General features: G+C 46.4%; 1 protein-coding gene and 1 long non-coding RNA gene across 11 annotated transcripts in view; one reads left to right on the top strand and one right to left on the bottom strand.

Annotated features, from left to right (window-relative positions):
- Positions 1–20171, top strand: part of LOC118380539 (cerebral cavernous malformations protein 2 homolog) — a 90547-nt gene extending 70376 nt beyond the window's left edge. The window contains 9 exon segments of the mRNA XM_052468986.1: positions 5250–5386; positions 5518–5653; positions 6024–6066; positions 6324–6711; positions 6812–6931; positions 7048–7140; positions 11805–11930; positions 19028–19166; positions 19646–20171. Of these exon segments, the coding sequence (XP_052324946.1) occupies positions 5250–5386; positions 5518–5653; positions 6024–6066; positions 6324–6711; positions 6812–6931; positions 7048–7140; positions 11805–11930; positions 19028–19166; positions 19646–19950 (1487 nt within the window). The 3' untranslated portion in view covers positions 19951–20171.
- LOC127909570 (uncharacterized) lies at positions 15506–17995 on the bottom strand. 10 transcript variants are annotated; one of them, XR_008071962.1, is made up of 4 exons: positions 17565–17995; positions 17445–17524; positions 17325–17404; positions 15506–17284 (listed from the first exon to the last, which is right to left on the bottom strand). It is a non-coding gene; the product is annotated as an uncharacterized LOC127909570 (long non-coding RNA). The 10 variants fall into 10 exon arrangements; XR_008071960.1 differs by lacking the exons at positions 17325–17404; positions 17445–17524 and having other exon boundaries at positions 15506–17324; positions 17525–17604; positions 17724–17995; XR_008071965.1 differs by having other exon boundaries at positions 15506–17364; positions 17485–17604; positions 17724–17995.
- Positions 20172–23709: the final 3538 nt, after the last annotated feature.

The following is a 23709-nucleotide window of genomic DNA, read 5'->3' on the forward strand; positions in this document are numbered from 1 at the left end:
AGAGCCCATCTATCTAGATACGTATCGTTCCTGTATCAGAGCCCATCTATCTAGATATGTATCGTTCCTGTATCAGAGCCCATCTATCTAGATATGTATCGTTCCTGTATCAGAGCCCATCTATCTAGATACGTATCGTTCCTGTATCAGAGGAGTCCATCTATCTAGATACGTATCGTTCCTGTATCAGAGCCCATCTATCTAGATATGTATCGTTCCTGTATCAGAGCCCATCTATCTAGATATGTATCGTTCCTGTATCAGAGGAGCCCATCTATCTAGATACGTATCGTTCCTGTATCAGAGTCCATCTATCTAGATACGTATCGTTCCTGTATCAGAGTCCATCTATCTAGATATGTATCGTTCCTGTATCAGAGCCCATGTATCTAGATATGTATCCTGTATCAGAGCCCATCTATCTAGATACGTATCGTTCCTGTATCAGAGCCCATCTATCTAGATGTGTATCGTTCCTGTATCAGAGCCCATCTATCTAGATACGTATCGTTCCTGTATCAGAGCCCATCTATCTAGATATGTATCGTTCCTGTATCAGAGCCCATCTATCTAGATGTGTATCGTTCCTGTATCAGAGCCCATCTATCTAGATACGTATCGTTCCTGTATCAGAGCCCATCTATCTAGATACGTATCGTTCCTGTATCAGAGTCCATCTATCTAGATATGTATCGTTCCTGTATCAGAGCCCATCTATCTAGATACGTATCGTTCCTGTATCAGAGCCCATCTATCTAGATATGTATCGTTCCTGTATCAGAGTCCATCTATCTAGATACGTATCGTTCCTGTATCAGAGTCCATCTATCTAGATATGTATCGTTCCTGTATCAGAGCCCATCTATCTAGATACGTATCGTTCCTGTATCAGAGTCCATCTATCTAGATATGTATCGTTCCTGTATCAGAGCCCATCTATCTAGATACGTATCGTTCCTGTATCAGAGCCCATGATCTAGATACCGTTCCTGTATCAGAGCCCATCTATCTAGATACGTATCGTTCCTGTATCAGAGTCCATCTATCTAGATACGTATCGTTCCTGTATCAGAGTCCATCTATCTAGATACGTATCGTTCCTGTATCAGAGCCCATCTATCTAGATATGTATCGTTCCTGTATCAGAGCCCATCTATCTAGATACGTATCGTTCCTGTATCAGAGCCCATCTATCTAGATACGTATCGTTCCTGTATCAGAGCCCATCTATCTAGATACGTATCGTTCCTGTATCAGAGCCCATCTATCTAGATATGTATCGTTCCTGTATCAGAGCCCATCTATCTAGATACGTATCGTTCCTGTATCAGAGCCCATCTATCTAGATACGTATCGTTCCTGTATCAGAGCCCATCTATCTAGATACGTATCGTTCCTGTATCAGAGGAGCCCATCTGGATACGTATCGTTCCTGTATCAGAGCCCATCTATCTAGCTATGTATCGTTCCTGTATCAGAGTCCATCTATCTAGATATGTATCGTTCCTGTATCAGAGCCCATCTATCTAGATACGTATCGTTCCTGTATCAGAGCCCATCTATCTAGATATGTATCGTTCCTGTATCAGAGCCCATCTATCTAGATATGTATCGTTCCTGTATCAGAGGAGATCCATCTATCTAGATGCGTATCGTTCCTGTATCAGAGGAGTCCATCTATCTAGATACGTATCGTTCCTGTATCAGAGCCCATCTATCTAGATATGTATCGTTCCTGTATCAGAGGAGTCCATCTATCTAGATACGTATCGTTCCTGTATCAGAGCCCATCTATCTAGATACGTATCGTTCCTGTATCAGAGCCCATCTATCTAGATACGTATCGTTCCTGTATCAGAGCCCATCTATCTAGATATGTATCGTTCCTGTATCAGAGGAGTCCATCTATCTAGATATGTATCGTTCCTGTATCAGAGCCCATCTATCTAGATACGTATCGTTCCTGTATCAGAGCCCATCTATCTAGATATGTATCGTTCCTGTATCAGAGCCCATCTATCTAGATACGTATCGTTCCTGTATCAGAGGAGTCCATCTATCTAGATACGTATCGTTCCTGTATCAGAGGAGTCCATCTATCTAGATATGTATCGTTCCTGTATCAGAGGAGCCCATCTATCTAGATATGTATCGTTCCTGTATCAGAGCCCATCTATCTAGATACGTATCGTTCCTGTATCAGAGCCCATCTATCTAGATGTGTATCGTTCCTGTATCAGAGCCCATCTATCTAGATACGTATCGTTCCTGTATCAGAGCCCATCTATCTAGATACGTATCGTTCCTGTATCAGAGGAGTCCATCTATCTAGATACGTATCGTTCCTGTATCAGAGCCCATCTATCTAGATACGTATCGTTCCTGTATCAGAGCCCATCTATCTAGATATGTATCGTTCCTGTATCAGAGTCCATCTATCTAGATACGTATCGTTCCTGTATCAGAGCCCATCTATCTAGATATGTATCGTTCCTGTATCAGAGGAGTCCATCTATCTAGATATGTATCGTTCCTGTATCAGAGGAGTCCATCTATCTAGATACGTATCGTTCCTGTATCAGAGTCCATCTATCTAGATACGTATCGTTCCTGTATCAGAGCCCATCTATCTAGATATGTATCGTTCCTGTATCAGAGCCCATCTATCTAGATATGTATCGTTCCTGTATCAGAGCCCATCTATCTAGATATGTATCGTTCCTGTATCAGAGCCCATCTATCTAGATACGTATCGTTCCTGTATCAGAGCCCATCTATCTAGATATGTATCCCTGTATCAGAGCCCATCTATCTAGATGCGTATCGTTCCTGTATCAGAGCCCATCTATCTAGATATGTATCGTTCCTGTATCAGAGCCCATCTATCTAGATACGTATCGTTCCTGTATCAGAGCCCATCTATCTAGATATGTATCATTCCTGTATCAGAGCCCATGTATCTGGATACGTATCGTTCCTGTATCAGAGCCCATCTATCTAGATACGTATCGTTCCTGTATCAGAGCCCATCTATCTAGATATGTATCGTTCCTGTATCAGAGCCCATCTATCTAGATATGTATCGTTCCTGTATCAGAGCCCATCTATCTAGATACGTATCGTTCCTGTATCAGAGGAGCCCATGTATCTGGATACGTATCGTTCCTGTATCAGAGGAGCCCATCTATCTAGATACGTATCGTTCCTGTATCAGAGCCCATCTATCTAGATATGTATCGTTCCTGTATCAGAGCCCATCTATCTAGATATGTATCGTTCCTGTATCAGAGGAGTCCATCTATCTAGATACGTGTTCCTGTATCAGAGCCCATGTATCTAGATACGTATCGTTCCTGTATCAGAGCCCATCTATCTAGATATGTATCGTTCCTGTATCAGAGGAGTCCATCTATCTAGATACGTATCGTTCCTGTATCAGAGCCCATCTATCTAGATACGTATCATTCTGTATCAGAGCCCATCTATCTAGATACGTATCGTTCCTGTATCAGAGGAGCCCATCTATCTAGATATGTATCGTTCCTGTATCAGAGCCCATCTATCTAGATATGTATCGTTCCTGTATCAGAGGAGTCCATCTATCTAGATATGTATCGTTCCTGTATCAGAGCCCATCTATCTAGATACGTATCGTTCCTGTATCAGAGCCCATCTATCTAGATATGTATCGTTCCTGTATCAGAGCCCATCTATCTAGATATGTATCGTTCCTGTATCAGAGCCCATCTATCTAGATATGTATCGTTCCTGTATCAGAGCCCATCTATCTAGATATGTATCGTTCCTGTATCAGAGCCCATCTATCTAGATACGTATCGTTCCTGTATCAGAGCCCATCTATCTAGATATGTATCGTTCCTGTATCAGAGCCCATCTATCTAGATATGTATCGTTCCTGTATCAGAGCCCATCTATCTAGATATGTATCGTTCCTGTATCAGAGCCCATCTATCTAGATACGTATCGTTCCTGTATCAGAGCCCATCTATCTAGATACGTATCGTTCCTGTATCAGAGCCCATCTATCTAGATATGTATCGTTCCTGTATCAGAGCCCATCTATCTAGATGTGTATCGTTCCTGTATCAGAGCCCATCTATCTAGATACGTATCGTTCCTGTATCAGAGCCCATCTATCTAGATGTGTATCGTTCCTGTATCAGAGCCCATCTATCTAGATATGTATCGTTCCTGTATCAGAGCCCATCTATCTAGATGTGTATCGTTCCTGTATCAGAGCCCATCTATCTAGATATGTATCGTTCCTGTATCAGAGGAGTCCATCTATCTAGATATGTATCGTTCCTGTATCAGAGCCCATCTATCTAGATACGTATCGTTCCTGTATCAGAGTCCATCTATCTAGATACGTATCGTTCCTGTATCAGAGCCCATCTATCTAGATACGTATCGTTCCTGTATCAGAGCCCATCTATCTAGATATGTATCGTTCCTGTATCAGAGGAGCCCATCTATCTAGATGTGTAGTCCTGTATCTAGCCCATCTATCTAGATATGTATCGTTCCTGTATCAGAGCCCATCTATCTAGATACGTATCGTTCCTGTATCAGAGTCCATCTATCTAGATGTGTATCGTTCCTGTATCAGAGTCCATCTATCTAGATATGTATCGTTCCTGTATCAGAGTCCATCTATCTAGATACGTATCGTTCCTGTATCAGAGCCCATCTATCTAGATATGTATCGTTCCTGTATCAGAGGAGCCCATCTATCTAGATATGTATCGTTCCTGTATCAGAGCCCATCTATCTAGATGTGTATCGTTCCTGTATCTAGATATCTAGATACGTATCGTTCCTGTATCAGAGCCCATCTATCTAGATACGTATCGTTCCTGTATCAGAGGAGCCCATCTATCTAGATACGTATCGTTCCTGTATAGAGTATATCTAGATATGCCATTTAGCAGACGCCATCTATCTAGAGCGTATCGTTCCTGTACAGTCTATCTAGATATGCATACATTCCTGTATCAGAGCCCATCTATCTAGGTATCGTCCTGTATCAGAGGAATCGAACCCACTTCCTGTATCAGAGCCCATGTATCTGGACCCTGGCGTATACAAGCGCCATGTATCTGGATAATCGTTCCTGTATTCTGAGCCCATGTATCTGGATATCTGGATAGCCCATGTATCAACCATCTTCAAAAGGAAGGCTGATCATTATGATTGTAATGATGGTGTGCTTCTCTCTGCTTCTCCAGCCCAGGAGGCAGGTGTGTCCCCGTGTCCCAGTACCTGTCCCGACCTGTCGAAGTCCCAGACCCTCAGCTCTCTGTCTGAGAGTGGGGCTGTACTGGTAGAGGTCTGCTGTCTGCTAGTACTGGCTGTAGACAACAAGGTATCTTAACACATTGCCTCCTCCTGCTGGCTATCGACAAAACACACAACTACCTTTTCTCAGACTGTTGGCTATGTTCCCAAACCATTTCCCCTTTGTTGATCTTTACCTCTGTTTCCTGTCGTCTGCAGACAGCAGCAGAGGAGCTGTGTCTCCTTCTCAGCCAGGTGTTTCAGATAGTTTATACGGAGTCCACTATAGACTTCCTGGACAGAGCCATCTTTGACGGAGCCACCACCCCCACCAGACACCTCTCTCTCTACAGTGGTGAAGACTCTCAATCAATTAACACATCAATCAATCCCACACAGACACTGACACCTCTCTCTTACCAGTGGAGGCTGCTGATAGGTTGGACGACTCATAATAATGGCTGGAAACAGGAGCGAATGGAATGGCATTAAAAATTACCTGGGAACCATGGAAACCATGTGTTGGATGTATTTGATACCATTCCACTGATTTCCGCTCCAGCCATTACCTCGAGCTCGTCCCACCCAACCACCAACCTCGTGCTCTCTATAGGGATGAGGCTCAAAATGTTTTCACTGTTACTAAGAGCAGCAATAAAAAAACTGTTTTGTTGTTGTTGTTTTGATAATTAATATGAATCCATTTCTGTTTTCTAATTGTGAAGACGACTCTTCAAGCAAGGTGGACCTTAAGCATTCGAAGCAGTGGTAAGTAGCTAGAATTATGTCTGTGTGTTATGCAGTTAGTTCCATGGTTCTCAGGGCGGTGGTTCTCAGGGCGGTGGTTCTCAGGGCGGTGGTACTCAGGGCGGTGGTTCTCAGGACGGTGGTTCTCAGGCTGTGGTTCTCAGGGCGGTGGTTAGGTGGTTCTCAGGACGGTGGTTCCAGGGCGGTGGTTACCTCAGGAAGGTGTAAGTAGCTAGAATTATGTCTGTGTGTTATGCAGTTAGTTCCATGGTTCTCAGGGCGGTGGTTCTCAGGGGTGGTTTCGGTGGTTCTCAGGCCGGTGGTTCTCAGGGCGGTGGTTCTCAGGGCGGTGGTTCTCAGGCCGGTGGTTCTCAGGCGGTGGTTCTCAGGCGGTGGTTTTCAGGCGGTGGTTCTCAGGGCGGTGGTTTCTCAGGGCGGTGGTTCTCAGGACGGTGGTTAGGTGGTTCTCAGGCGGTGGTTCTCAGGGCGGTGGTTAGGTGGTTCTCAGGGCGGTGGTTAGGTGGTTCTCAGGCGGTGGTTAGGTGGTTCTCAGGCGGTGGTTCTCAGGCGGTGGTTCTCAGGGCGGTGGTTAGGTTCTCAGCCGGTGGTGGTTCTCAGGATGGTGGTTCTCAGGGCGGTGGTTCTCAGGCGGTGGTTCTCAGGGCGGTGGTTTAGGTGGTTCTCAGTGGTTCTCAGGGCGGTGGTTCTCAGGGCGGGTGGTTTCTCAGGATGGTGGTTCTCAGGGCGGTGGTTCTCTGGTTCTCAGGCGGTGGTTCTCAGGACGGTGGTTAGGTGGTTCTCAGGCGGTGGTTCTCAGGGCGGTGGTGGTTCTCAGGCGGTGGTTCTCAGGGCGGTGGTTTCTCAGGCGGTGGTTCTCAGGGCGGTGGTTAGGTGGTTCTCAGGACGGTGGTTCTCAGGCGGTGGTTCTCAGGGCGGTGGTTAGGTGGTTCTCAGGCGGTGGTTCTCAGGGCGGTGGTTAGGTGGTTCTCAGGTGGTTCTCAGGCGGTGGTTCTCAGGACGGTGGTTCTCAGGACGGTGGTTCTCAGGGCGGTGGTTCTCAGGGCAGTGGTTCTCAGGCGTGGTTCTCAGGCTGTGGTTGGTATTGGTATTTTATTAGGATCCCCATTAGCCGCTGCAAAAGCATCAGCTGCTCTTCCTGGGGTCCACATGAAACATGACATGATACACAGTACAGAACATTATTAGTCGAGGACTGAAATACATACATGTAAAATGCCACATACTGTAGCCTACGTATCAGTACATAATATCTAGGTCTAATACATGGTACAGAACATTATTAGACTGTAGCCTACGTATCAGTACATAATATCTAGGTCTAATACATGGTACAGAACATTATTAGACTGTAGCCTACATATCAGTACATAATATCTAGGTCTAATACATGGTACAGAACATTATTAGACTGTAGCCTACGTATCAGTACATAATATCTAGGTCTAATACATAGTACAGAACATTATTAGACTGTAGCCTACGTATCAGTACATAATATCTATCTAATACATGGTACAGAACATTATTAGACTGTAGCCTACATATCAGTACATACACATTATTAGACTGTAGCCTACGTATCTAGGTCTAATACATAGTACAGTGAAAATTACAATACAATATATACAAAATGGCTGTGTCTCTTCAGTCCTTTTTTTTGTACAGTAAGGTGGTCTTATCTGGTTTTATTGCTAGCTTTAGTTACCTGGGTTACCAGAGACTTGTGGCTTTAGTTACCTGGGTTACCAGAGACTTGAGGCTTTAGTTACCTGGGTTACCAGAGACTTGAGGCTTGAGTTACCTGGGTTACCAGAGACTTGAGGCTTGAGTTACCTGGGTTACCAGAGACTTGAGGCTTGAGTTACCTGGGTTACCAGAGACTTGAGGCTTGAGTTAGACTTGAGGCTTGAGTTACCTGGGTTACCAGAGACTTGAGGCTTGAGTTACCTGGGTTACCAGAGACTTGAGGCTTGACTTACCTGGGTTACCAGAGACTTACCTGGGTTACCAGAGACTTGAGGCTTGAGTTACCTGGGTTACCAGAGACTTGAGGCTTGAGTTACCTGGGTTACCAGAGACTTGAGGCTTGAGTTACCTGGGTTACCAGAGACTTGAGGCTTGAGTTACCTGGGTTACCAGAGACTTGAGGCTTGAGTTACCTGGGTTACCAGAGACTTGAGGCTTGAGTTACCTGGGTTACCAGAGACTTGAGGCTTGAGTTACCTGGGTTACCAGAGACTTGAGGCTTGAGTTACCTGGGTTACCAGAGACTTGAGGCTTGACTTACCTGGGTTACCAGAGACTTGAGGCTTGAGTTACCTGGGTTTCCAGTGACTTCCATGTAGTCATGGCTCTATTTAATACTGTGCATTTCCCAGCCTCTGTTCTGGACTTGGGGACTGTGAAGAGACCTCTGGTTGCATGTCTTGTGTTGTACTGACGAGTGTCTGTACTGTGTTGCCAACTGCTTGAACAGACACATCAATATCTCTCGGCTGAACTTTGATCCAGGAGAGAATGACATCTTCCCCACGTGTACATCTAAGTGCTGCTTTGATCTGGACCAACTGCAATTCACCTATTTCCTTCTTTGCCGCACATGACCACACAGCTGGACAGTAGTCCAGGTGAAACTACACATGACCACACAGCTGGACAGTAGTCCAGGTGAAACTACACATGACCACACAGCTGGACAGTAGTCCAGGTGAAACTACACATGACCACACAGCTGGACAGTAGTCCAGGTGAAACTACACATGACCACACAGCTGGACAGTAGTCCAGGTGAAACTACACATGACCACACAGCTGGACAGTAGTCCAGGTGAAACTACACATGACCACACAGCTGGACAGTAGTCCAGGTGAAACTACACATGACCACACAGCTGGACAGTAGTCCAGGTGAAACTACACATGACCACACAGCTGGACAGTAGTGCAGGTGAAACTACACATGACCACACAGCTGGACAGTAGTCCAGGTGAAACTACACATGACCACACAGCTGGACAGTAGTCCAGGTGAAACTACACATGACCACACAGCTGGACAGTAGTCCAGGTGAAACTACACATGACCACACAGCTGGACAGTAGTCCAGGTGAAACTACACATGACCACACAGCTGGACAGTAGTCCAGGTGAAACTACACATGACCACACAGCTGGACAGTAGTCCAGGTGAAACTACACATGACCACACAGCTGGACAGTAGTCCAGGTGAAACTACACATGACCACAGCTGGACAGTAGTCCAGGTGAAACTACACATGACCACACAGCTGGTCAGTAGTCCAGGTGAAACTACACATGACCACACAGCTGGACAGTAGTCCAGGTGAAACTACACATGACCACACAGCTGGACAGTAGTCCAGGTGAAACTACACATGACCACACAGCTGGACAGTAGTCCAGGTGAAACTACACATGACCACACAGCTGGACAGTAGTCCAGGTGAAACTACACATGACCACACAGCTGGACAGTAGTCCAGGTGAAACTACACATGACCACACAGCTGGACAGTAGTCCAGGTGACCAACAGCTGGACAGTAGTCCAGGTGACCACACACAGCTGGACAGTAGTCCAGGTGAAACTACACATGACCACACAGCTGGACAGTAGTCCAGGTGAAACTACACATGACCACACAGCTGGACAGTAGTCCAGGTGAAACTACACATGACCACACAGCTGGACAGTAGTCCAGGTGAAACTACACATGACCACACAGCTGGACAGTAGTCTGGTGTGACAAACCACACTAGCTGGACATGTAGTCCAGGTGAAATGACATGACCACATAGCTGGACAGTAGTCCAGGTGAAGACTTCTTCCTATGACCACACAGCTGGACTAGTATGTTTTGACCATGACAGCAGCTGGACAGTAGTTTTGGTGATGTGGTTCTGTTGACCCCACAGCTGGACAGTAGTCCAGGTGAAACTACAGTGATGCTGGACAGTAGTCCAGGTGAAACTTCTGTTGACCAAAGCTGGACTGTAGGTGTTTTAATGATGCTGGACAGTAGGGTGAAACTACACATGACCACACAGCTGGACAGTAGTCCAGGTGAAACTGTTGACCACAAGCTGGACAGTAGTTCTGTAGGTGTTTAGTGATGACCACACAGCTGGACAGTAGTCCAGGTGAAACTTAATGATATAGTTCTGGACAGTTCTGGTGATGTAGTTCTGACCACACAGCTGGACTTTCCAGGGAAACTAGAGGCATGGGGCACAGCTGGACTCGTAGTCCAGGTGAAACTACACATGACCACACAGCTGGACAGTAGTCCAGGTGAAACTAGAGCTGACCCCACCGCTGGACAGTAGCTGGTGAAGACTACATGACCACCCAGCTGGGTGTGTTGGTGAAACTGTGCATGACCACAGAGCTGGACAGTAGTCCAGGTGAAACTGCCATGACCACAAGCTGGACTATTTTGGTGAAACTTCTCATGACCACACAGCTGGACAGTATTTTGGTGAAATAATGTTGATGCTACACGCTGGACAGTAGTCCAGGTGAAAGGTTCTGGATATCAGAACAGTGATTACTCAGGTGAAACTGGATGACCACAGAGCTGGACACTAGTCCAGACTGACAAAACTAGGGCATGTAGGACCATCTCCCAGATGAGATGTCACTGAGGCAAAGCCCTATCATGGACAGACTTCTTCCTATTTTAGCAACCATTGTGTCTATATGTTTTGACCATGACAGCTTGCCATGATGTTCCATGTTCTGTTGGGTTTTTAGTGATGTGGTTCTGGAGGTTTTAATGAGCTTCTGCCCAGGGTTTTAATGATGTTTCTGTAGGGTTTTAATGATAGTGATGTTCTGTAGGAGCTTTAAATGTGGTTCTGTAGGGTTTTAGTGATGTGGTTCTGTAGGGGTTTTAATGATGTGGTTCTGTAGGGGTTTTAATGATGTGGTTCTGTTGGGTTTTAATGTGGTTCTGTAGGGGTTTTAGTGATGTGGTTCTGTTGGGTTTTAATGGTGTGGTTCTGTAGGGTTTTGGTGATGTGGTTCTGTAGGGGTTTTAGTGATATGGTTCTGTAGGGGTTTTAGTGATAGGGTTTTAATGGTGTGGTTCTGTAGGGTTTTAATGATGTGGTTCTGTAGGGTTTTAATGATATAGTTCTGTAGGGTTTTAATGGTGTGGTTCTGTAGGGTTTTAATGTGGTTCTGTAGGGTTTTAGTGATGTGGTTCTGTAGGGTTTTAATGTGGTTCTGTAGGGTTTTAATGTGGTTCTGTAGGGTTTTAGTGATGTGGTTCTGTAGGGTTTTAATGTGGTTCTGTAGGGTTTTAATGTGGTTCTGTAGGGTTTTAGTGATGTGGTTCTGTAGGGTTTTAATGTGGTTCTGTAGGGTTTTAATGATGTTGTTCTGTTGGGTTTTAGTGATGTGGTTCTCTAGGGTTTTAATGGTATAGTTCTGTAGGGTTTTAATGGTGTGGTTCTGTAGGGTTTTAATGTGGTTCTGTATGGATTTAATGATGTGGTTCTGTAGGGTTTTAATGATGTGGTTCTGTAGGGTTTTAGTGATATAGTTCTGTTGGGTTTTAATGATATAGTTCTGTAGGGTTTTAATGGTGTGGTTCTGTATGGTTTTAATGATGTGCTTCTGTAGGCTTTTTGTGATGTGGGTCTGTAGGGTTTTAATGATATAGTTCTGTAGGGTTCTGTTGATGTGGTTCTGTTTGTTCTATAGTTCTTTCCAGGGTTCTCTCGAGGCACGGGGCGACTCTCCGTCCCCCACCTCCACCCCAGCCTCCCTCAGACCAAACAGCCAAAGGAGAGCTGATGCACCACCGCCACAGAGCTGCATGCCCGACTACATGACCACGGTAGGGTGGGTGTGTTGTGTGTCTGTGCGTGTATAGATGTATAATGGTGCCTGAGGGGATGTTGCCGTTTAACCATCTACTGCTATTTTGTGTGTTTTTTCTCTCACATTGTTTGTAACTTATTTTGTACATAATGTTGATGCTACCGTCTCTTATGGCCGAAAAGAGGTTCTGGATATCAGAACAGTGATTACTCACCTCAAACTGGATGAAGATTTTTTTTTCTTTAATGAGTCCGACGAGAAGGATATACTGCTATCCGAAGAACAGGCCCAAATCCCCGTCATTCGCGTGGAGAAAAGACAGAAATACAAGGGGTGGAGATCAGGGTGCCTCGTCGGCGAGTGGGTAACCCGCCTCTACTATCCGTTCTATCGGACAACATGCAATCACTGGAGAATAAACTGGATGATCTCCGTTGGAGACTATCCTACCAACGGGATATTAAAAACTGTAATATCTTATGTTTCACCAAGTCGTGGCTGAATGGCGACACAGATATACTATACAGTTGGCTGGGTGTTCCGTGCAACGGCAGGACAGAACAGCTACGTCTGGTAAGACGAGGGGTGGTGGGGGTGTTTCTATTCGTCAATAACAGCTGGTGCACATTGTATAATCGCATCTCTGCATGTCTGGCAGACATATCAGTGTGGATGATGGATCACCACCTCAAGCTGAACCTCGGCAAGACGGAGCTGCTCTTCCTCCCGGGGAAGGACTGCCCGTTCCATGATCTCGCCATCACGGTTGACAACTCCATTGTGTCCTCCTCCCAGAGCGCTAAGAACCGTGGCGTGATCCTGGACAACACCCTGTTTTCACCTAACATCAAGGCGGTTTTATTTCCTTACTTTCATGCTCTACAACATCCGCAGAGTATCCCTGCCTCACACAGGATCGGCGCAGGTCTAATCAGGCACTTGTCATCTCCCGTGTTACTGCAACTCGCTGTTGGCTGGGCTCCTGCCTGTGCCATTTGCCCCTACAACTCATCCAGACGCCGCAGCCCGTCTGGTGTTCATTGACCTTCCCAAGTTTCTCACGTCAACTCTGCTCCTCCGTCTGTCCACTGGCTTCCAGTTGGCCAGGTCGCATCCGCAAAAGACCATGGTGTTTGCCTCGTAGCTGTGAGGGGAACGGCACCTCAGTACCTCCAGGCTCTGAAATCAAAAGCCCTACACCAAACAAGGGCACTGCTCATCCACCTCCTGGCCTGCTGCCTCCCTCCCACTGAGATTTTCAGTTCCCCTGCTCAGCCCAGTCAAAACTGTTTCTGCTCTGGCCCCCATGGTGGAACAAACTCCCCACGAAAGCCAGGACAGCGGAGTCAATCACCACCTTCCGGAGACACCTGAAACCCCACCTCTTTAAGGAATACCTAGGATAGGATAAAGTAATCCTTCTCACCCCCCCCCCCCTTCAAAGATTTAGATGCACTATTGTAAAGTGGCTGTTCCACTGGATGTCATAAGGTGAATGCACCAATTTGTAAGTCGCTCTGGATAAGAGCGTCTGCTAAATGACTTAAATGTAAATGTAATGTAAATGTATAATGTTAAAGAAGTCTTGAGGTATTGCACCTCACATGATAAGCTGTGGACCACACTATCTACCAAGAGAGTTCTCATCTATATTTTTTGTAGCTGTCCATTTACCACCACAAACAGATGCTGGCACTAAGACTGCACTCAACGAGCAGTACAAGGCCTCCTCCCAGCTGCCCACTGCACTGAGGCTAGGTAACACGGTCACCACCGATAAATCCATGATTATCGAAAACTTCAATAAGCATTTCTCAACGGCTGGCCATGCCTTCCGCCTGGCTACTCCAACCTCGGCCCCCCCCCCGCAGCTCCTCGCCCAAGCCTCTCCAGGTTCTCCTTTACCCAAATCCAGATAGCAGATGTTCTGAAAGAGCTCCAAAACCTGGACCCGTACAAATCAGCTGGGCTTGACAATCTGGACCCTCTATTTCTGAAACTATCCGCCGCCATTGTCGCAACCCCTATTACCAGCCTGTTCAACCTCTCTTCATATCAGGAGATCCCCAAGATTGGAAAGCTGCCGCAGTCATCCCCCATCTTCAAAGGAGGAGACACCCTGGACCCAAACTGTTACAGACCTATATCCATCCTGCCCTGCCTATCTAAGGTCTTCAAAGCCAAAGACAACAAACAGGTCACTGACCATCTCTAATCCCACCTGAAAAGTTCTCCGCTGTTCAATCTGGTTTCAAAAAGTTCTAACAGGGTGCACCATCAGCCACACTCAAGGTACTAAACGATATCATAACCGCCATCGATAAAAGACAGTACTGTGCAGCCGTCTTCATCGACCTTGCCAAAAGGCCTTCGACTTCCACCATATTCTTATCGGCAGACTCAGTACCCCCTCGGTTTTTCGGATGACTGCCTTGCCTGGTTCAAAACTTTGCAGACAGAGTTCAGTGTGTCAAATCGGAGGGCATGCTGTCCGGTCCATCTGGCAGTCTCTATGGGGTGCCACAGGGTTCAATTCTCGGGCCGACTCTTTTCTCTGTATATATCAATGATGTTGCTCTTGCTGCGGGCGATTCCCTGATCCACCTCTACGCAGACGGTGTCACCATTCTATATACTTTCCCGGCCCATCACTGGGGCCAAGCTATCTAACCTCCAAACGAGCTTCAATGCCATACAACACTCCTTCCGTGGCCTCCAACTGCTCTTAAACACTAGTAAAACCAAATGCACGCTTTTCAACCGATCGCTGCCTGCACCTGCATGCCCGACTAGCATCACCACCCTGGATGGTGGTGGGTAGAGGGTAGTGCAAAAGGCCCGGTACATCACTGGGGCCAAGCTTCCTGCCATCCAGGACCTCTATACCAGGCGGTGTCAGAGAAAGGCCCTACAGAGGGTAGTGCAAAAGGCCCGGTACATCACTGGGGCCAAGCTTCCTGCCATCCAGGACCTCTATACCAGGCGGTGTCAGAGAAAGGCCCTACAGAGGGTAGTGCAAAAGGCCCGGTACATCACTGGGGCCAAGCTTCCTGCCATCCAGGACCTCTATACCAGGCGGTGTCAGAGAAAGGCCCTACAGAGGGTAGTGCAAAAGGCCCGGTACATCACTGGGGCCAAGCTTCCTGCCATCCAGGACCTCTATACCAGGCGGTGTCAGAGAAATGGCCAAAAAAATTGTAAGACTCCAGTCACACAAGTCATAGACTTTTCTCTGTGCTACCACACGGCAAGCGGTACCGGAGCACCAAGTCTAGGTCCAAAACAGCTTCTACCCCCAAAGCAATAAAGACTGCTGAACAATGTATACCGCTTGTATATACAGTGCCAAGAAAAGTATGTGAACCCTTTGGAATTACCAGGATTTCTGCATAAATTGGTCATCAAATTTGATCTTATCTTCATCTAAGTCACAAAAATAGACAAACGCTATGTGTATATACATAGCTAATAACTCACAAATTATAGTTTTTTTCTTGTCTATATTGAATACATTTAAACATTTACAGTGTAGGTTGGGAAAAGTATGTGAACCCCCCCCAAGGCTAATGACTTCTCCTAAAGATAATTGGAGTCAGGAGTCAGCTAACCTGGAGTCCAATCAATGAGACGAGATTGGAGATGTTGGTTAGAGCTGCCCTGCAATATAAAAAACACTCACAAAATGTTAGTTTGCTGTTCACAAGAAACATTTCCTGATGTGAACCATGCCTCAAACAAAAGAGACCTCAGAAGACCTACGCTTATTGATGACTTGCATAAAGCTGGAAAGGGTTCAAGTATCTCTAAAAGCCTTGATTTTCATCAGTCCACAATAAGACAAATTGTCTATAAATGGAGAAAGTTCAGCACTGTTGCTACTCTCCCTAGGAGTGGCCGTCCTGCAAAGACGACTGCAAGAGCACAGTGCAGAATGCTCAATGAATCTTAGAGTGTCAGCTAAAGACTTACAGAAATCTCTGGAACATGCTAACATCTCTGTTGACGAGTCTACGATACGTAAAACACTAAACAAGAGTAGTGTTCATTGGAGGACACCACGGAAGAAGCCACTGCTGTCCAAAAAAACCCATTGCTGCACGTCTGAAGTTTGCAATAGTGGATGTTCCACAGCGTTTCTGGCAAAATATTCAGTGGACAGATGAAACTACAGTTGAGTTGTTTGGAAGGAACACACAACACTATGGGTTGAGAAAAAAAAAAGTCAAGTATGGTGGAGGGAGCATCACTGTTTCCTGCCTCAGGGCAGGAAGTATGGTGGAGGGAGCATCACTGTTTCCTGCCTCAGGGCAGGAAGTATGGTGGAGGGAGCATCACTGTTTCCTGCCTCAGGGCAGGAAGTATGGTGGAGGGAGCATCACTGTTTCCTGCCTCAGGGCAGGAAGTATGGTGGAGGGAGCATCACTGTTTCCTGCCTCAGGGCAGCTTGCTATCATCGACAGATATCCCAAGTTTATCAAGACATTTTGCAGGAGAATGTAATCTTATTTTATGTTCATATATTTGCATGAAATTAAGTATTTTTAAGGCTCATATTTTGTGGGCAAGTTGCACATAGAATTTATATTTTTTGTAAATGGACAACTTTGGCATTGAAAAAAGGGATGGTTTATCGTAGACATGCGAAAAAACAAGCAACGTCACTTGTAAAGTACCCAACTTGTTGTATTTTGTGCCAGTAATGATGCTTCTTTCTCTGAAAATGCTACTTTTATTTGCTCTTTGTCATCTGTCCGCCAAGTGAAGCTCAACAGGACATCACCCAGAAGTTTGGTGACGCAACATTACAACGACCCAAAACACCACAGAAGAAGAAGTAAATCAACAACAGAATGACTTCAACAGAAGAAAATACGCCTCCTGGAGTCGCCTAGTCCTGACCTCAACCCGATTTGAGATGCTGTTGCATGACCTCAAGAGCAGTTCACACCAGACATCCCAAGAGTATTGACCTCAAGAGCAGTTCACACCGGACATCCCAAGAGTATTGACCTCAAGAGCAGTTCACACCAGACATCCCAAGAGTATTGACCTCAAGAGCAGTTCACACCAGACATCCCAAGAGTATTGACCTCAAGAGCAGTTCACACCAGACATCCCAAGAGTATTGACCTCAAGAGCAGTTCACACCGGAAATCCCAAGAGTATTGACCTTAAGAGCAGTTCACACCGGACATCCCAAGAGTATTGACCTCAAGAGCAGTTCACACCGGACATCCCAAGAGTATTGACCTCAAGAGCAGTTCACACCAGACATCCCAAGAGTATTGACCTCAAGAGCAGTTCACACCAGACATCCCAAGAGTATTGACCTCAAGAGCAGTTCACACCGGACATCCCAAGAGTATTGACCTCAAGAGCAGTTCACACCAGACATCCCAAGAGTATTGACCTTAAGAGCAGTTCACACCGGACATCCCAAGAGTATTGACCTTAAGAGCAGTTCACACCGGACATCCCAAGAGTATTGACCTCAAGAGCAGTTCACACCAGACTTCCCAAGAGTATTGACCTCAAGAGCAGTTCACACCAGACATCCCAAGAGTATTGACCTCAAGAGCAGTTCACACCAGACTTCCCAAGAGTATTGACCTCAAGAGCAGTTCACACCAGACATCCCAAGAGTATTGACCTCAAGAGCAGTTCACACCAGACATCCCAAGAGTATTGACCTCAAGAGCAGTTCACACCAGACATCCCGAGAGTATTGACCTCAAGAGCAGTTCACACGGGACATCCCAAGAGTATTGACCTCAAGAGCAGTTCAACCGGACATCCCAAGAGTATTGACCTCAAGAGCAGTTCACACCAGACATCCCAAGAGTATTGACCTTAAGAGCAGTTCACACCGGACATCCCAAGAGTATTGCTGAACTGGAACAGTTTTGCTCAGAAGAAAAAATCCAAAATTCCTCCTGCCCCCGTTGTGCAGGTCTGATCCTCAACGACAGAAAACGTTTGGTTGAGGTCATTGCTGCCAAAAGAGGGTCAACCAGTTATTAAATCCAAGGGTTCACATACTTTTCCCACCCTGCACTGTGAATGTTTACACGGTGTGTTCAATAAAGACGTGAAAACATATATAATTGTTTGTGTGTTATTAGTTTAAGCAGACTGTCTATTGCTGTGACATAGATGAAGATCAGATCAAATTGTTTGACTAATTTATGCAGAAATCCAGGTAATTCCAAAGAGTTCATACTTTTTCTTGCCACTGTAGCCATCGTTATTGTTATTTAATTGTTTTTACTTTAGTTTATTTAGTAAATATCTCAACTCTATTTCTTGAACTACGCAGTTCTTGGTTAAGGGTTTGTAAGTAAGCATTTCACGGTAAGGTCTACACCTTACCGTATTCGGCGCATGTGACAAATACAATTTGATTTGATTTATGAGGCTTTGGTGATCTATAAAATATGTACAGCTGTTTAGTTGCAGCTAACCTAAAACTATTTTAGGCTCATCTCATTTTATTTTTCTTTAACCTTTTTCCCTCCCCTCTCCCCCCTTTTCTCTCTCCCCCTTTTCTCTCTCCCCATTTTCTCTCTCTCTCTCTCTCTCTCTCTCTCTCTCTCTCTCTCTCTCTCTCTCTCTCTCTCTCTCTCTCTCTCTCTCTCTCTCCCTCTCTCTCTCTCCCTCCCTCCCTCTCTCTCTCTCTCCTCCCCCTCCCTCCCTCTCTCTCCCCCTCTCTCTCTCTCTCTCTCCCTCCCTCCCCCCTCCCTCCCTATCTCTCCCTCCCTCCCCCCCTCCCTCCCTCTCTCTCTCTCCCCTCCCTCCCTCCCTCCCTCCCTCCTCTCCCTCCCTCCCTCCCTCCCTCTCTCTCCCCCTCTCTCTCTCTCTCCCTCCCTCCCTCCCTCTCTCTCTCACCTCCCTCCCTCCCTCTCCCTCCCCCTCTCTCTCTCCCTCCCTCCCCCTCCCTCCCTATCTCTCCCTCCCTCCCCCTCCCTCCCTCTCTCTCTCTCCCCTCCCTCCCTCCCTCCCTCCCTCTCTCCCCCTCTCTCTCCTCCCTCCCTCCCTCCCTCTCTCTCCCCCTCTCTCTCTCTCTCCCCTCCCTCCCTCCCCTCTCTCTCTCCCTCCTCCCTCTTTTCCTCTAAGTTGCGTACCAAGTTGTCGTCTCAGGAGATCCAGCAGTTTGCTACTCTTCTTCATGAGTACCGTAACGGAGCGTCCGTCCATGAGTTCTGTATCAACCTTCGCCAGCTCTACGGGGACAGCAGGAAGTTCCTCCTACTGGGTAAGAACCACTTCCTGTATGGGGATCACAGGGTAAAAGGTCAAACCTGGGATGTGTTTAGAGGTCAAGCCGAGCAGCAGGAAACAGCTGTGAAACGAACGGGAGATTTTTACCTGAGCTTGACCATTGAGAATGCTTATTTTGTGTTTCCCAATCCCTGTTTTTGCTTTCGTTGTGCCTTTATTGAACAGGACCTTGCTGTTTCAATGTGTGAAATGAGTCTGCACTATTTCAGTTCACTTAAGGCTCTCGGGGTTCTACAGTGGGACCATTTTATGTGCCTAAATATGTGCTGTGTGTCCTGGATTGTTAATTTAGGAGCACCTGTGAGTCTAGAGAAATGAGGGACTCTAAAATCATTTTCATTGTGCTGCTAAATTTATTTGTCTCTTTGTAAAAAAGGTCAGAGCCCTGGTTCTGTGATTCAGACTGTCTGTGCATTGTCCTTTTTCCCCCTTTACGATCCCACGTCCATCCAGGTCTGAGGCCGTTCATCCCAGAGAAGGACAGCCAACACTTTGAGAACTTCCTGGAGACCATCGGTGTCAAGGACGGTCGTGGCATCATCACTGACAGCTTCGGGCGCTACCGACGCACCGCCAGCTCCGCCTCCGACTCAACCACCAATGGGAACGGGGCGGTGGGAGGGGACGGGGGTGGGTCTGACGAAGGGCTTGTGCCCTCCGAAGGAGACGAATGGGACCGCATGATCTCTGATATCAGTAATGATATAGAGGCTCTGGGCGTCAGTATGGACCAAGAGGGGTCACACCCTAGCCTCTAACCCCTACCATCGAGACTGTGCTGCAGTATGGACCAAGAGGTGTCACACCCTAGCCTCTAACCCCTACCATCGAGACTGTGCTGCAGTATTTACCAAGAGGGGTCACACCCTAGACCCTAAACCCTTCTCCCTATGCCCTAGCTCATACCCCCTACTCCCAACCATCGAGACTGTGCTGCAGTATGTACCAAGAGGGGTCACACCCTAGACCCTAAACCCTTCTCCCTATGCCCTAGCTCATACCCCCTACTCCCTACCATCGAGACTGTGCTGCAGTATGTACCAAGAGGGGTCACACCCTAGACCCTAAACCCTTCTCCCTATGCCCTAACTCACACCCCCTAGTCCCTACCATCGAGACTGTGCTGCAGTATGTACCAAGAGGGGTCACACCCTAGACCCTAAACCCTTCTCCCTATGCCCTAACTCATACCCCCTAGTCCCTACTCGTCCTAAACCAAGAGAGAGGACGATCCAGCCAGCCCAGATCCAACCCCCTGATGATGACATGCTGTGCATTGTGGCCAATCAGCTTTCAGTGTGAGCCAGCTTGGGGCCAATCCGCTCAGCCTTTTAAAGAAAACTTTATTGATCCATTCGTAGTGGTTTTTACTTTTAAGTCTCTGGAGTTTTGATTGTTATTGGCAGCATCTGCCATCAGTGACCAGGATGAAGCTGAGTCGCCCTCCTGAGGGCAGCCATCATGAATACCCACAATGCTCTGTCTGGTGTCTCGCTTCACAATGGGTGCGTTTGACATTGCAGCCCGACTTTAAAAGGCGAGTCGAGACCGACTGATCTACAAATCACCTTAGATCATTAAAAAAAACGACCTACTCGATTATTATATGTGGGTCAAGTCAGTCCCTTCATACAGCTTCTGCTGCTCTGGAACACGGCCAATCGGAGTCTGTGGGTGCGCTGTACAGGAAGTAAGGGTACCATTTGACACGCAGACCAGAAGATGTGCCTGGACACAGAATAGTGAATATTTTATAATGACTTAGGTTTGTGTATGTAGTAGTTAGCCTGTATTTCTGTTCTTTAAGGTCAATCATTAACCTTCTATACAGTCTCAGCCCTGTCTAAGACTGGGGGCGAGGTGGGGTTCTACTCTGCTAACATGTGGAGGTGGGGTTCTACTCTGCTAACATGTGGAGGTGGGGTTCTACTCTGCTAACATGGAGGTGGGGTTCTACTCTGCTAACATGGAGGTGGGGTTCTACTCTGCTAACATATGGAGGTGGGGTTCTACTCTGCTAACATATGGAGGTGGGGTTCTACTCTGCTAACATATGGAGGTGGGGTTCTACTCTGCTAACATGGAGGTGGGGTTCTACTCTGCTAACATATGGAGGTGGGGTTCTACTCTGCTAACATGGAGGTGGGGTTCTACTCTGCTAACATGTGGAGGTGGGGTTCTACTCTGCTAACATGTGGAGGTGGGGTTCTACTCTGCTAACATGTGGAGGTGGGGTTCTACTCTGCTAACATGGAGGTGGGGTTCTACTCTGCTAACATGGAGGTGGGGTTCTACTCTGCTAACATGGAGGTGGGGTTCTACTCTGCTAACATGGAGGTGGGGTTCTACTCTGCTAACATATGGAGGTGGGGTTCTACTCTGCTAACATATGGAGGTGGGGTTCTACTCTGCTAACATATGGAGGTGGGGTTCTACTCTGCTAACATATGGAGGTGGGGTTCTACTCTGCTAACATATGGAGGTGGGGTTCTACTCTGCTAACATATGGAGGTGGGGTTCTACTCTGCTAACATGGAGGTGGGGTTCTACTCTGCTAACATATGGAGGTGGGGTTCTACTCTGCTAACATGGAGGTGGGGTTCTACTCTGCTAACATATGGAGGTGGGGTTCTACTCTGCTAACATGGAGGTGGGGTTCTACTCTGCTAACATGGAGGTGGGGTTCTACTCTGCTGACATATGGAGGTGGGGTTCTACTCTGCTAACATATGGAGGTGGGGTTCTACTCTGCTAACATATGGAGGTGGGGTTCTACTCTGCTAACATATGGAGGTGGGGTTCTACTCTGCTAACATATGGAGGTGGGGTTCTACTCTGCTAACATATGGAGGTGGGGTTCTACTCTGCTAACATATGGAGGTGGGGTTCTACTCTGCTAACATATGGAGGTGGGGTTCTACTCTGCTAACATGGAGGTGGGGTTCTACTCTGCTAACATATGGAGGTGGGGTTCTACTCTGCTAACATATGGAGGTGGGGTTCTACTCTGCTAACATGGAGGTGGGGTTCTACTCTGCTAACATATGGAGGTGGGGTTCTACTCTGCTAACATGTGGAGGTGGGGTTCTACTCTGCTAACATGGAGGTGGGGTTCTACTCTGCTAACATATGGAGGTGGGGTTCTACTCTGCTAACATGGAGGTGGGGTTCTACTCTGCTAACATATGGAGGTGGGGTTCTACTCTGCTAACATGGAGGTGGGGTTCTGACTTCTGCTAACATATGGAGGTGGGGTTCTACTCTGCTAACACATGGAGGTGGGGTTCTACTCTGCTAACATGGAGGTGGGGTTCTACTCTGCTAACATGTGGAATTGTTTTAAGAGGGTCATACCGAGAACATTTAGCTTTTTGATTTTAAGATCCCTTAAAATATATAAAACTGATTTGATGAAACAGTGAATTTGGCCTTACTGCTGTTAGCCCATACAAACACATTGAATAACAGATTCACTACATGGAACGACACATAGTTAGAACAAACCTCCTTTAGATTTTCTTTTAGAGGTGTGTGTTAAATATCTGCGAGATATAAGAAAGATATCTTTTAAAAAATCTTTTAAATTATATTACATGTATTTGAGCCCTTATGTTTGGCACTAAACTATCTCCATATATATACCACTTCCATTCATTTTTTCCCCCAACTGGTACCAGGGGACCTTCAAAGTATACTATATACGAGTCTTGTGAGGCAGAACAACCGACCGTGGGCGTGTTCAGACGAGGCTTGTAGGGGGTCTACAGGGCGGGGGGTCTAATGTATTTGGGTCCTGGTCTAAGTGTGACTTCGCCACTTGTGGCGGATTAAGATGATTAAGATTAAGATTAGGATTAAGATGTAAGGAAAACTGAAATCTCATGTTTAAACTGAAGGATGTTGATGAGGATTTTTGCATTGTGCTAATGTGATTTCGGCGGGCTAATGCGGAAATCCACTCTGGGAGGGGTTCACTAATCCACCAAGTATTTTCTCCTGCTCTGTATATTATTTACTGCTTTTCTTTTTATTATTCGTTTCAAATGCACCCTAATCCCTATTTAGTGCACCACTTTTGACCAGAGCTTCATGGGCACACATCAAAAGCAGCGCACTAAATAGGGAATACTATATACCAACTCTTGGTCTACAGTGTTCTATATACCACTTTGTGTTTTATTTACTTGTACTGTTTTGTTGTGGTTTTATGTTTTACACCAGCCTAGCGTTTAGCCTTAGCCTAGCATTGAACCTTAGCCTAGCATTTAGCCTTAGCCTAGCATTTAACCTTAGCCTAGCATTTAGCCTTAGCCTAGCATTTAGCCTTAGCCTAGTAGTTTTTTTTTTTAACGTTTACCTTTGTCTTATCTCAGTCAACGACATCTGTTGATAAAATGTGACTGTATTGTAAAACTGAACACTCTCATTCAGAATATCTGGATGGAGAACATATCTGACAAAGCCAGTTACTGGCGGATTGACAATTCAATACAACGATCTCTTCTCATAGCGCCCTG

Source organism: Oncorhynchus keta, chromosome 19 (genome assembly GCF_023373465.1).
Source record: "Oncorhynchus keta strain PuntledgeMale-10-30-2019 chromosome 19, Oket_V2, whole genome shotgun sequence".
Lineage (NCBI taxonomy): Eukaryota > Metazoa > Chordata > Actinopteri > Salmoniformes > Salmonidae > Oncorhynchus > Oncorhynchus keta.